General features: G+C 41.2%; 1 protein-coding gene across 1 annotated transcript in view; it reads right to left on the bottom strand.

Moving 5' to 3' along the window:
* Positions 1 to 13,459, bottom strand: part of LOC113407474 (GPI-anchor transamidase) — a 116,512-nt gene extending 103,053 nt beyond the window's left edge. The window contains exons 1-3 of the mRNA XM_026656041.2: positions 13,336 to 13,459; positions 10,743 to 10,796; positions 7,040 to 7,131 (exon numbers count right to left, since the gene is read on the bottom strand). Coding sequence (XP_026511826.1) covers positions 7,040 to 7,131; positions 10,743 to 10,796; positions 13,336 to 13,428 — 239 coding nt within the window. The 5' untranslated portion in view covers positions 13,429 to 13,459. The remainder of the gene's footprint in view (positions 1 to 7,039; positions 7,132 to 10,742; positions 10,797 to 13,335) is intronic.
* Between the last annotated feature and the right edge of the window lie 274 nt (positions 13,460 to 13,733).

The following is a 13,733-nucleotide window of genomic DNA, read 5'->3' as shown; positions in this document are numbered from 1 at the left end:
GAATTCTGAGTTGAGGCTGTTATGAACCCATTAGCTCCACCACGTTGTGCAATGTTCTTGAAGACAGCATGATGCTCCATCACCAAGACAGACAAAAATGAATAATTACATACTGTAGCAGGGTGGACACCCGCTCCTGCCCTGAGGGGTTTAAAACAGCCCTGGAGGAGGGCTGTGGGAGGAGAAAAGCTGGGCTGATTGGGGAAAACAGCCTCAGCTGTGGCCACGCCCCAAACAGACCCAGCTGGCCCTATAAAGGTCAGGGCAGCCAGGAGTTCAGAGGCTCTCTCTGGTCTGAGAGGGAGCAGGGCCTGGCTGCCTAGCAGAAAGGGTACTAGGAGTGAAGCAAGGCTGGGGAAAGCCAGAGGAGCAGGGGAGCTCCTGGCTGGCAACTCCCCAGGCTGCAAGCCCTGGTTTAAGGCCTAAAAAGGTACTGGATGGTAGAGGAAGGCAGCAGGTCCAAACCCCCCTTGCCAGTGATGAGTGGCATACACTGCAGTCTGCCCTAGGGAACAGGGGCTAGTTGGTGACTGGCAGTAGCCTTACACTGAGGCAAGGTGGGTATAGGGGGTGGGGGTTCCCCTGGGTGGGGAGACCCCAAGACTGGGGGACGTACTGCCAGGGGGCAGCACCCCAGAGAAATTAAACCAATTTCAAATATACAAGCACATCAAGTTACCATGCACATTTAATGCACTGTGTGTGATTTTAAAATACATGTGAAACACGTACACACACAAAAACAATGTGCCACTACATATTAATGTTAGTGGAATTGCTACCACTGTCATCCGTTAGTATCCACGTTGGCATCTGTGCACTCACTGTGGTAATTTTAGAGTGTTATTTGGGAATTTAATTGGTAAACAGAAAATGTGTCTGACTTAACCAATTAGATTATTGCCATCACAATAACTTTTTCATAGTGCAGCCACTAAACTGATTAGACAGGGGTAGGCAACCTATGGCACGCGAGCTGATTTTCAGTGGCACTCACAGTACCTGGGTTCTGGCCCCTGGTCTGGGGGGCTCTGCATTTCAATTTAATTTTAAATGAAGTTTTTTAAACATTTTAAAAACCTTATTTACTTTACATACAACAATAGTTTAGTTATATATTATACACTTATAGAAAGATACCTTCTGAAAACGTTAAAATGTATTACTGGCAAGCGAAACCTTAAATTAGAATGAATAAATGAAGACTCAGCACACCACTTCTGAAAGGTTGCCGATCCCTGGATTAGAACAATCATTAGAAACAATCTTTTAGGCAATCTTAGTTTTATTCTGGATGGATCACTTGGATGATTAACTGTTCTGTTCATTCCCTCTGGGGCACCTGGCACTGGCCACTGTCAGAAGATAGGATACTGGGCTAGATGGATCTTTGGTCTGACCCAGTACAGCCGCTCTTATGTTTTGTAACAATTTTCTTTCTACAAATAGGAGTGCTGTGCTACATGTCAAGAAACAGGAGTATCTAAAGATCTAGGAAGTCAAACAGGATTTTCTTAACATCTTCTATTGTTGGATGACAAATCTGGCTATTTAAACCCCTAGACTGAAATTATTCACAGCTGGGTTTCAGATGGCAATAATCATTTTTTAAAAACCAAGGGAGGATCCTAATAAATTTGATTTTAAGATACAGCATTGCTGTTCGTCACTCTCGATTTCTAAAAATAATTCTTAAAACCCTGCGTTTTGATACATTTTGAATACAATTTCTGTGGCACCTGCTATAGAACATGGAGTAGGTGACATAAAACAGAGAGGAAGCTCCTAAGTGACAGACTCATTGCAACCAGAGTGAGAACATTGGCCAGGAACTTCCCCAGAGGCAGGGAGGAGAATCAAACACTATTCCAGTAAAAGGGTGCAATAGCTGCAGAAGCACAGCAGTGTATCTCCTGTGGCATGCTACAGGTTGAGAGAGTGGACCGTAAAACCACTACTTAGTTCCCCACACAAATCCCAATTGCTTAAGCTATACATTGGCAGGAATGAAATTCGCTCATGTTGAACATTTGTGAAAGAGAGAGTGTACTAATAACACTTAGATAGATGAAAAGCTATATGAGAGCTATCTGAAAGGAAATCACATTATCCCCATTTTAGAGATGGGGAAACTGAAGGCCAAGGAAGCAAAGTAACTTGTGTCAGGTCACCCAGCAGAGCTCAAAAACAGAGCCCAGGTCTCCTGACTCCCAGCTCAGTGCCCTATCAACTGGAAAGCTCTTGGGGGGAGGGGGCAGTCCTCAGTGTCTAGTTCCAAGTACTCAAGATCCAACTGTTAAGCCCTATGAGGCTATTAATACACTCACTGTTATTAACATCTAAGGATTGTTCTGAGCAGCAGCAGATTACTTTTTTTTTTCTCTCTCTCTTCATGCACAATCCCTTGGCCACAGCAATTTCTCCTCAGAATCTGAAGAATAATGAAAAATGAGGACAAGTCTTCCAGGAGGTAGTATTACTCCATAAAGAAGCTTTCCTCCTATTAGCACTAATATTGCCCTGGTGAACATTTTCCCTTATTATTATTAGACTTGATTAAATAGTAATACAACTCAACTCAGGATAAAACAAAGCTATTCTACCCAAATAAAACAGTCTGGGGCTTAACATGTCATCCTACAGCAAAGTCTACACAAGTGGGACAGCAGGCCTAGGAAACTTCCTATGGGCATAGAGAAAGGAGAGATCTGAGGGGCTGCTGATGCGGCAGCTTCCAAACCCTACAGTGTTCATGGGAAAGACAAGCTCCAGTCCCGCAAAGAGACTGAACCTCCATGCTCATCTCGGGAGCCATCCTTTCACCTGACTGAACAGCTTCCCAACAACCCACGTTACCATCAACCATTCCCACCTGTACCTCTGTTGGGAAGGGAAAACATGCAGTAGGAGTTAATGCTAAAAGGAGCATTGTTTCCATTGTTTTTACTTATGGTGTTTTCTCCTGCTTCTAAGAAGAGCATTCTGCATAAAGCTGATTGGTTCCACTTTGCCCCTTGTTGCCTTTGGGGCTTTTTCATCCCATTTCACTTCAGTTTCTTCCCCTCTACTTCTCAGAGGGGCTTAACAAATCAGAACTCCTTTGCCGTGTTATATGTATTACAGTAGTGTCTGGGATCCTCAACCATGGTCTCCATTGTAGTAAGCATTGGGCAAACAAGAACTACAGAGAACCTGACCTAGACAGCTGACATTTTAGGTTTATGAGAAGACAACTGGGTGAAACAACAGGAAGGCGAGAGGACAAGGCAACAGTAAAACAAGAATTATTCTCCCATCACAAAGCTTTTGCAAAGTGAGACAATAAAAAGGGAAGAGATCTGCTGCTTTCCACAGACCGGAGTTTTAATGGAGGCTGTGGGTGCAATGACATTGTAGAAAAGCACAATGCAGGATTGCAAATTCACTCACGGTCTGTACCAATAATAATGTCTGAAATTCACTTAGGGCCTCAGATGTTCCACAAGGAGAACACACATCCGCACTCCTACACAAAATGAAGTATGGAATTCTCTGAATATTATTTGAAACTAAAAAAAGGAATAATTTTTTTAAACTAAACAGTCCACTGGTCTGTTGCAGCCTGAAGGGAAAACAGAAACCTACATTAAAAAACGAACAAAAAACAAAAAAATTAAACAAGAGAAGTAAGGAACACAAGGAGAGAGAAATCCATGCCTCCAAGGTCAGTTCAGTCAGCAGCTTAAACACCCCTCAGCACTCACTCAAAAAGGAGAATACCTTATCCACCATTCTGTTGGGAACCAAGTATATAAACATTGCAAGCTTAGAGCACTGACTCTGAGCAGGGCCGGCTCTAGCGTTTTTGCCGCCCCAAGCAGAAAAAAAAAAAAAAGCTGTGATCTCAAGCGGCGGCAGCTCTACCGCCGCTTCATTCTACGGCAGCAATTCGGCAGCAGTCCTTCGCTCCGAGAGGGAGTGACAGCCCCACCGCCGAACCGCCGGACATGCCGCCCCCTCTTCATTGGCCGCCCCAGGCACCTGCTTGCTAGGCTGGTGCCTGGAGCCGGTCCTGACTCCAAGTGTCAGAACACTGTCAGGTTCTATGCAGCACTTAAACTAAAACAGGCACAGGTGAGACTGAATACCAGACATGCACATGGCAAGAAGTTAAGGGCACCTAGACAGCTCTATCCAGCATCAGACATACTCAAACAGACAGCCTGTATAAAAAAGTTTCTCAAACAGTCAGGCTGTGGGCAGTCACACACCTGGGATTCTTTCTTCCTTTCCCAACTGTGACTTTCAACTGTGACTAAGAATGTTGGCTTCCTCTGATATACTGAAAATACTTGTTCACTCGAGCCAGGTTAGCTCTTGTCTATGGCTACACTAAGAGCACTTTACCAGTATAGGAATACCAGTGTACTATACACCAGTGTGTTCCTAGTGTCGACTCAGCTATATCAATGCAGTTAAAATACTCCAGGGAGCAAAACAAGCTATGCTGTTAAAAATGATGAGCTCTGTTGGTCTAGCTGCATCTATGCCAGAGTCTTCTGATGTTACAGCTATGTTGATTAAGGATCACACCTCTTCACACCCCTGACGTCAGCTGTGCTGGCAGATGTCTGTAGTGTAGTCTTGACCTTCATCTTGCCAAACAGAAACAGCAAAGCAATTAATCCCAAGCTCCCTTGCCATAGTTTTGACAAGCAGAAACTTATTTTCCTTTCAATGAGGTTGTGTGTCTAGTCATCAGTCCTGTACCCACAGAAGTCAATGAGCATTTTGTCACTGACTCAAGTGACAGCAGGATCCTACCCATAAGCTGGGGAAAATTACACATAGTGAATAGGCAGGGCATGAAAGATTGAGTCCTGGAAATAGTGCATAAAGAGCATGGATTTACCCCTAACTTACACATCAACCCATACTGTGCACAGTTACGCAGGGACAGGACAGAGCTTGAGCAGACTTCTTATTAGGGACACTTGAGGCAAATGACAACATATCACCACTCGAGCAAGGTCCCAGTTCAATAGCACCTTCTTCCCAACACCACAAATAAAACTCCAAACTTAGGCTGTGTCTTTACTGACACAAAGCTGTTTTTAAAATGAGATTACTAACACGCAATAGTTATATCACTATAAAATCCTAAGCAAAGACAAGACACAAGCCATTTTTACCATGAGGTTGCCAGGCAAGGTCCGCGCTATACCCCACCACCTCAACCCACCGTGAAAATACAGTGTTCTGTCTTCATTAAGTTTTTACAGCAGGACAGCTAATGCCTGTTAGTTATCTTGCCATTTCTAAAACAATTTTTTCTGTCAGTGCCCTGATTCTACCACATCCAGCACAGTTATTGCATGCATGTTATTTTATCCAGATTGTGTAGTTTAATAAGATAGGGTCAAATCTGGAGCTACAGCACCTTACACCAGTTGGGGATCTGGTCCTCACTGTCCTTTGGGAACAAAAGTTCTGGTAGGAGCCAATATAAAGTAAGAGCTTTTTAAAACAAAACAATCTAAGACCCTTGCATGTAAATCCAATCAAAACAGGAAAGACTGCTTTGCTCAGTCTTTCAATGCTCCCTATCTGCCGCAAAGAAGTGTGTATTGTCAAGTCCCCAATAGATCTCATCAATGCTGTGGGCCTTGGCTAATTTGAGCTTATTAACACAAACACAGTTTGGACAGAAGACAACGCAAATAAAAACATAACACAACTTTTAAACAGAGAGAGCTGCTATTTGGAAAGTAGAGTGAAAAAAGAATGCTCACAAATGAAAGATTAAGCTTTCAGCATTTTAACAGTAGCCCACAGATCACAGAGCAATCAGCAGGTTAAAATTCAAAACAAAAACAAGGCCGAAAAGCATGAGAAGGCATTATTGAATACCCACTGAATACATCCCTCCACACCTCACACATTAGCAATTCCCGTGATACCCTAGGCTGAGCTCTTAGAGAACACTACAGTTGTCGGTGTTATAAAGGGAATATAGATCTCAGCATTATAGTCTCACCATGGTATTACTTTAATGAGATAGGGAGATATTAACTTAATGTGATATTGGCTTTTTCATGATGAAACAACTGCTTCCTTTTCAGCATCTGCCATGGTAAAGATCCTCCTAGTTTTTTCATTCTGACATAACATAAAAATGAGACTGGAATTGCCAAAGGAGTTAGGTATCTAGTTCCTACTGACATCCTCACTCTTAGGATGGGTCTGCACAGTTTTTGTACAAAGGTAACTATTTACCAAAACAGTTATACCAGTACAAGCTTGGTGTGGATGCAGTTATACCAGAATAAAGATGCCTTATTATTTATTCCCCTTCTCATACGACACCTTCATACTGATATAATTGCATCCACACCATGCAGTTTGTGCCATTTTTCACTATCCTGGTGTAATTAAAGCAGCACAATTTGTGCATGCAGAAAAGGCTCCTGGCTCCTTTGAAACTCCCAGTCAAAGTGTCTTTTTTTTAATATAGCTTGTGACATGCAGGAGCTTCTTTGTTAGACACCAGTTATTTAGAGGTCCTTATTCTAATTGTGCGCCCTTGATTTAGCTGAAGCACTGTACTCGTACTGTATTTAGTCTTGCTCATTAAATGAAGTGTTCTCTAATCAAAAGGCATATTAAGACATTAGTTATGTTAGACATGAAGTTGCAATACAGTAACAGGTACATGTTCAAGAGTTGCACTATCAATTCTGAATACATTTTACCAATTTTCTCACATTGTGCATTCACCAAACTAATTAGCGGTGCAATTTAGTGATTGGTGAGTGTCACATCATTTCATCTAAATATCCGTTTCTGTTTGGAAGCATCATGGTACATATTTTTTTCATTTTCCTTTCCAATAATATCGTTCCAATTTTCAGTAAATTAATGTAATGAAGTCTGTGCTCTCTACCTTTTACTTGCTTATGAAAGGAAGAGACCAGCATTTTAGTCCTGTTTCAGAAGATGAGACTGAACTTTTACTTTAATATCCAAGTTTAAACAATTGTGCTCTTCAAGATTCTCTTACCTATCAGGAATGCCTAGTCTCTTGACGCTTCTGTAAACTGAAAGCGTATTTGCCACATGACGGTAGTTAAACCAGAAGCGAGATGTACACACCTTTAAGAGTTAAAAAGAAATAAATGAATATTAGAAGATGTAAGAAATGCATTCTGAATTAGTATATGCATCAATGGATATCGATTGCTGAGATGCCAAAAAACTTGTCACCCAGCAATCAGTGCATAGCAACTGCAAGAAATCAATGCCATAAGTAATACACACCTTCTCTGCAGAGAAAGCTTTTTCATATTTTGAAAATAAATGTTAACGTATTGAGCCATGGAGAAAACTTTCATTTAAAACTGGATAAAGTACTAAAAAAAAAAAAGTACTGTAGGGAATAATCCAGCACTGACAAGTGGATTAGCTAGATTATTTAATGTTTTATCCATTTCAAATTTCTATGATTGCCCTGATGCGATAAAGTGTAAGCAAATGAATACAAGGTCCACATGTAGAGAGAAGGGAACTTTTGCTGGGGATGTCTGGTTTTTAGGGAGTCAACTATAACAACATTAGAGTTGGGCCCCACCCATAGAGTTTGACTACAAGCTCTCAAACAATGTAGGAATGTTCAGATTCCAGTACGGGGGCCCATTTCCAACCAACGTGTCCGTTTGTTTAAATAGAAGTAAGCAAGTAACTACAAGAAGAGTGTCAGAAATAATTTTCAGAAACTGATTAAGAAGCAATAATTGTATTATACATTACAGAGCCTTCAAACAGACAATGACTAAATATGAATACTCGAGGCCTAGATACTATGATAGATGGAAAGAATCTTTCAGATGTATGGAGCAATATTAAAACCTGTAAGTGAGCTTACTAAATCAAACATGTTTCCTGCAATCCTCTGTAACAGAGGCATGAGAACTAAAACAAAAATCATAAATCACAGACTTAAAACTTTAAAAAAATCATTTCTGTCTGAAGATATTTCACTTACCATTTTTACAATTTACACCTAAATTTAACACAACTCAGATTAGAAAAAAAAAATCTATACTTCCTCTGTGCATCACATAGCATTTTCTGTACAGTCACTAGCGGTTTTCCCTTTATAGCCAAGTATCAGAGGGGTAGCCGTGTTAATCTGTATCCACAAAAACAACAAGGAGTCTGGTGGCACCTTAAAGACTAACAGATTTATTTGAGCATAAGCTTTCGTGGGTAAAAACCCACTTCTTCAGATGCATGGAGCCATGCCACCAGACTCCTCGTTGCCTTTATAGCCAGGTTTGTTTTGTTTTTTGTTGGCTCTTTTGATCAGGAGAGGAAAGATAAGACATTTTAAAATAGAAGAAAACAGGACTGTACAGCCACACAGAAGGAGCAGGGAGGATCTGGGGGCGGGTATAGTACCTACGATTCGTTTTTAAAAGTTGACTAGATGTAGACACCAGTTTAAAAGTTTTGCTTTGTATCTTTTTTACTCTGAACCTGGTTCATGAAAAATTAAACAACTTAATTTTCAGTGAGAATCATAAGACCCCTACCTCTTGCCTTCCTCAGCTTCCTCGGAGATTCCTGTCCTGCCTACCTGGTTTTTAAAGCAAGGCTTTTTAAAGGGGCCTAATAGAGTTAGGCAGACAACTTCCCTTGACTGCGAGTCAGACTCCTAAGTCACTTAAAAGCTTTTAGTGTTATAACAGAGTTACTATGCTGGCTGGGTCTGTGTGCATTACACATCCAACAACAGCCCCAAAAGGGTGTGGCTCCTCCCAGAGGAGAACCTCAGGACATAATACTGAGAGGAAGGGGAGGGGAAGGTGACCTTCCTGCCTGAGGAAAGGCACAGGGTTTTGGGTGTCAGCACCATCAACAGCAGAAGGAGAGCTGCTTCTGTAACCTGTTCCAGTAATAAAACACATGTTCTGTTATCTACCTAGCTCATGCCTGTGTCACCGTTTCAGGACTTCGCCTCCTTGTGCCAACCCACAAGAGAGGACCAGGTCATGCAACATTTTACCAAACGTACTTAAAGTTAAGCACATTTAGCTGCTTTGTTGAATTATGACCCCAGGCCCTTTCTGAACTATGAACTAAGGCTGTAGCTTCTAACCAGGCTCAAGAGTAGCTGCTATTTACCACAGCAGTAAGTGTCCTTGGAAGGCTGACCAACACAAGAGACATTTGTTAGGTTAAAGCTACTAGAACAGCTCTCAGAAAGCCTTGGCTGGAATGATTTAGTTGGTGTTGGTCCTGCTTTGAGAAGGGGATTGGACTAGATGACCTCCTGAGGTCTCTTCCAACCCTAATATTCAAAATATTGTATGATCAGATAGAAAAAACTGCCCAGCCTCAATTGAATAAGATTCTGCAATAAGTACAGATTAACAAAATACACTAGCCAGGAGGCAAGATGTTTAGCTTAAAAAAATCTTTAAAAAGAAGTACTTGAGATAGGAGATGATCAATTAAAGGAGCAGCTTTTGAAGAGATGATTTTAAGTTGCTTTTCTTCTTAGGCAAAATAGAGAGAGCGAGAGCAGACTGTTAAATAGGCTTTTGAATATCAAGCTCTTGAGTTTTGTTTATATAGCTATCAGTGACAAGCACAGCACAAAGACTTAGATAATAACAAAATAGTAATAATAGTCTCGACTTCTATGGCATTTTTCTTTTGTGAACCTCCAAGTACTTTAATTCATTTATTTTATACCTCACAAGTGGCATTATCACCCCTATTTTATAAATGGAGAAAATGAGGCATAGATGGCATGAGGCCAGAGCCTAAATTTCTGGGCAATTTGGGAGAGCAAGGAATACAGTCTGGCCACAAGTAACTTCCTCAGGGTCACACAGGAAATCAGCGGCAAAGACCGAGATAGAAAGCAGGTCTCTTTTTACCTTCAGCACCAAGAACTTTCTACTTCCCTTATTATTACCAGTTTGTATCTGTGTATTGCTCTGACCAAATAAAATTGTATTTTAACTCTCTGCTTGCTTTTAACATTGAAATAGAAACAGGTATTTAATGTTAATAATTTTAAATTTGTGCATTAGGGAATAAGAGAAAGATAATTAATTGAAATAATAGTAATCAATTTGTCTTTTCTTGAATTCTTTCATTTTGCTAAATTTTAAAACTTAGAAAAAACACTGTGTCATGTCTGACTGCTCACATAATATTTTAGAACAGATCATTAGTCATTATGCTCAGAAAGCCTGATTAAAAACTGATGGAGTAATACGATCTGAAGTTACCCAGATAAAAAACTAAGACTAGTAGTTCTTATCCTAAGTATTATTTTAGGAGATTAGAATAAAAAAAAGAAGAAGAAAGTTTGTTGTCAGAAGTTAGCAAGTTTCATAACAAACAAAAAAATTAGGAAGATGTTGTACCTTTCTAACCAAGCAAATGTTTAAAAAACAACAACATGACTGTAATAATATACAGCATAATCATTTGTTTTCATTCTAATTGGAACTTTAATTTTATAAATACTTCAAATGTGCATTAATGTTCTGGATGCTTGTAATTAAGTTATGCAGAAGAGATAATGGTAATGTAGTATAGCAAACTGGCAGGGATAACTCAAAGTCATGCTACTTACTTCCAGGTCTTGATCTTGCAACTTGCTGCATATGGGCAGACTGCCATGGCACCAGCATGCAACAACTGCAGGATCACTGTTTTATTTAAGAAGATCGAATAAAAATGCTTACCAAAACTGCCCAGTTATTTGTATGCCCACTCCTAAAAAACTGTTCTGCTTGGTCCTGCAAGAGACAAAAAATATTGGAACACTTGTGTGGAAAAAAACCTACAATACAGCACTTTTTCTTTTTTCTTTTTTTTTTTTGGTTGGTTCTACAAAATATAAAATGTTAATGTCATATGGAATTAAAACCTTAAACCAGCTAAATAGAAAACATGACTTCTTCTGGTTTATAATACCCCTCCTGATGCCTGAGAAAAGGATGCATTCTATATTCTGTTTGGGCTATTCTGTCTTTTCTTTTTAAAAATCAGACAAGTAATCTGCTTCTCTCACAAACTCCGTGTGAAAGCTTGGTATCACATCAGGAAACACTTGGCTGGCAATGAAAACAAAACCAGTGAACTTCAGAGTGGTGGTGGTGATGGAAAGAGAGAGACAGCAAACTAGGATAGGGAGAAATGGAATGAAAAAGAAACATTGCACTCTGCCTAAGAGGGCAATATCTGGGAAAGATTAAAATCCCAGAATCTTTCCATTTACAAGCCTCTAATCAGGTGTTAAACAATGACTCCACAAATCATCTGAATCCAGGCTAAAAAAAAAAATATGGAAGGTGGTTTAAGCATTCAAAATCGATCCTGTGCTAAAGTGAATGGAAGAATAGAGTGGTAGCTCTATTAATTTAATTTCTAAAATACCCCCACAAACATATTGTTCTGGTTTAGAACACTCCCTAGGAACAAATGAAATGCTTCCTTAAAGCATTTCAGCCCTCAATCCTTCCTTAAAGTGAAGAGCCTTGGATAAGTTTTTCCTTTCACTGTCCCCACTCCCTTAAAGAATACCAGATAGGAAAATAAAAGACCCCACACATTTAAATCAGCTTTAAAGTAAAGATCAGATTATGTTGGACCTTCTAACGTAGAAGCACAAGTACAATGATTAATAAACAATGAAAATAGCTTTATGCAGTGTTGTTGCAGCTGTGTTGGTCCCAAAATATTAGAGTGACAAGGTGGGTGAACGAAATTCTGTAGCTGAATGAGACAAACTTCTGAGCTACACGGAGCTCTTCTTTGAAGCTCTGAATGGTAACTTAATTAGGTTCTAAAATTTGTGTATTTAAAATTCTTGATCTTATTTCCATTAACTATTTTGTCACATTTTATTAATCTTGTTAACTGTGCATTATAGAAATCATTTGACAGTGAAGTTTTCTGCTTTATCAAAATGTTAATATGGGATTCATATTAGACTATAAACATCATATCTGGATTTACAGTGAGCAATATGTAAAAAGGTATAATTACTGAAACATGAAAAAGGCAAAATTGTAATGATTCCTGATCAAGGGAAAATATTTGATTAACTCCTTCAGTTTATAAAAACCTGAAGGTCTGAAAAATTCACATGCAATAAACACACAAATTGACCATAATATATCTGGATTGATCACAAAAGTGAACAATATTATTCCTGTTTGTTTAACCAAACAAGAACAGTTTACTGGAAACTGAGAACCCCAACTGGCAAATAACTCAAAAGGATAAAAAAAAAAATACCACCACCTCCCTATATTATATTCCCTATTCAAAGAGAACTGGTGCATGCGAACAAATCTGAAAATTAATTTTGATGCAGCTGAATTAGTTGTTTATAATTATTACACAGTTTAAACAAGACATGGTGCATATAAGAACAGCCATACTGGGTCAGACCAAAGGTCCATCTAGACCAGTATCCTTTCTTCAGACAATGGCCAATGCCAGGCTGCCCCAGAGGGAATGAGCAGAACAGGTATTCAAGTGATCCACTCCCTCTCACTCATTCCCAGCTTCTGGCAGAGGCTAGGACACCATCCCTGCCCATTCAGGCTAATAGCCATTGATGGACCTATCTGCCATGAATTTATCTAGTTCCTTTCTGAACCCTGTTATAGGGTTTGGCTTTCACCGCATCCTCTGGCAGAGTTCCACAAGCTGACTGCGTTGTGTGAAGAAATACTGCATTTTGTTTGTTTTAAACCTGCCTATTAATTTCATTTGGTGCCCCTAGTTCTTTAGAATCAGTTATCATTCCCATCTTTTATAAGCTTAAAGTGTACATTTACATAAATCTGTGTATTCATACTGTGAGAGTTGGTCAACCAGGAGGACTTCCAGGCTCAGGTATAGAAGAAAGCAAATACTGAGAAACAGGACAACCAGGGATTATCCTTCAGTGTTTGGGCTCGAAGGGGTTGAGGGCAACTCAAGGTATCTAGAGGTTTAAAAGGAATTTTAGAGCAAGAAATAGGGAATCTCAAATAAATCAGAAGCTCCAGCCTCACAGAAAGCAGGAGGCAGATCTGATGGGGCTCGGCAGAACTTTACACACACGGAGGAGAGGAAGGGGTGGGCAGCGTTACGGCCTCTCCCCCAACGCTGCAGTGGGGGCTGCAGAGGCTTATCCCTCCCCAGCACAGCAGCCGCCCCCGTGCGTGGAGTCAATGCAGGGGCAGGGCCATCGACGCAGCCCAGGGGCCTGGCGCTCGAGTCACCCCAATGGGGCCGGGGGCGGTGCTGGGCAGCCCAACGCGCTCCCCCGAGCTCCCCTACCTGGATCCCATCAGTAGCTGCCGACCCGCAGCACGCCCAGAGCAGGGCGGCTGCTGCCGGGAGCCAGCGGGGAGCAGGCCGGGCACCGGCCATGGGCCCCGGCTTCACAACAGGAAGAGGAGGGGAGGACGCGTACCCAACCCCGCCGTAAAGCAGCTCCGGCCCGCCTGTGCGAGGCTCCCATCGCCCCGCCTCCCCGCGGCTGCGCTCGCTGCTGCGGAGCCGCTCGCTGCCTCGCCCTGTGGCTGGGCGCGCTGAGGTACCCGCTGGCGTCCGCTCCTCCCGCCTGCTTGGCCGTCTACATAGGCTCTGACCCCCGGGTAGCAAGGGCGGGAAAACCTTATCCAGGGTAAATACAGATAATAGCACTGGGGACCCCGTCTCAGATTAGGGCTCCT

This window comes from Terrapene carolina, unplaced genomic scaffold (genome assembly GCF_002925995.2).
Source record: "Terrapene carolina triunguis isolate 2854851 unplaced genomic scaffold, T_m_triunguis-2.0 Scaffold211, whole genome shotgun sequence".
Classification (NCBI taxonomy): domain Eukaryota; kingdom Metazoa; phylum Chordata; order Testudines; family Emydidae; genus Terrapene; species Terrapene triunguis.
This window is presented reverse-complemented; position numbering and strand designations above follow the sequence as displayed.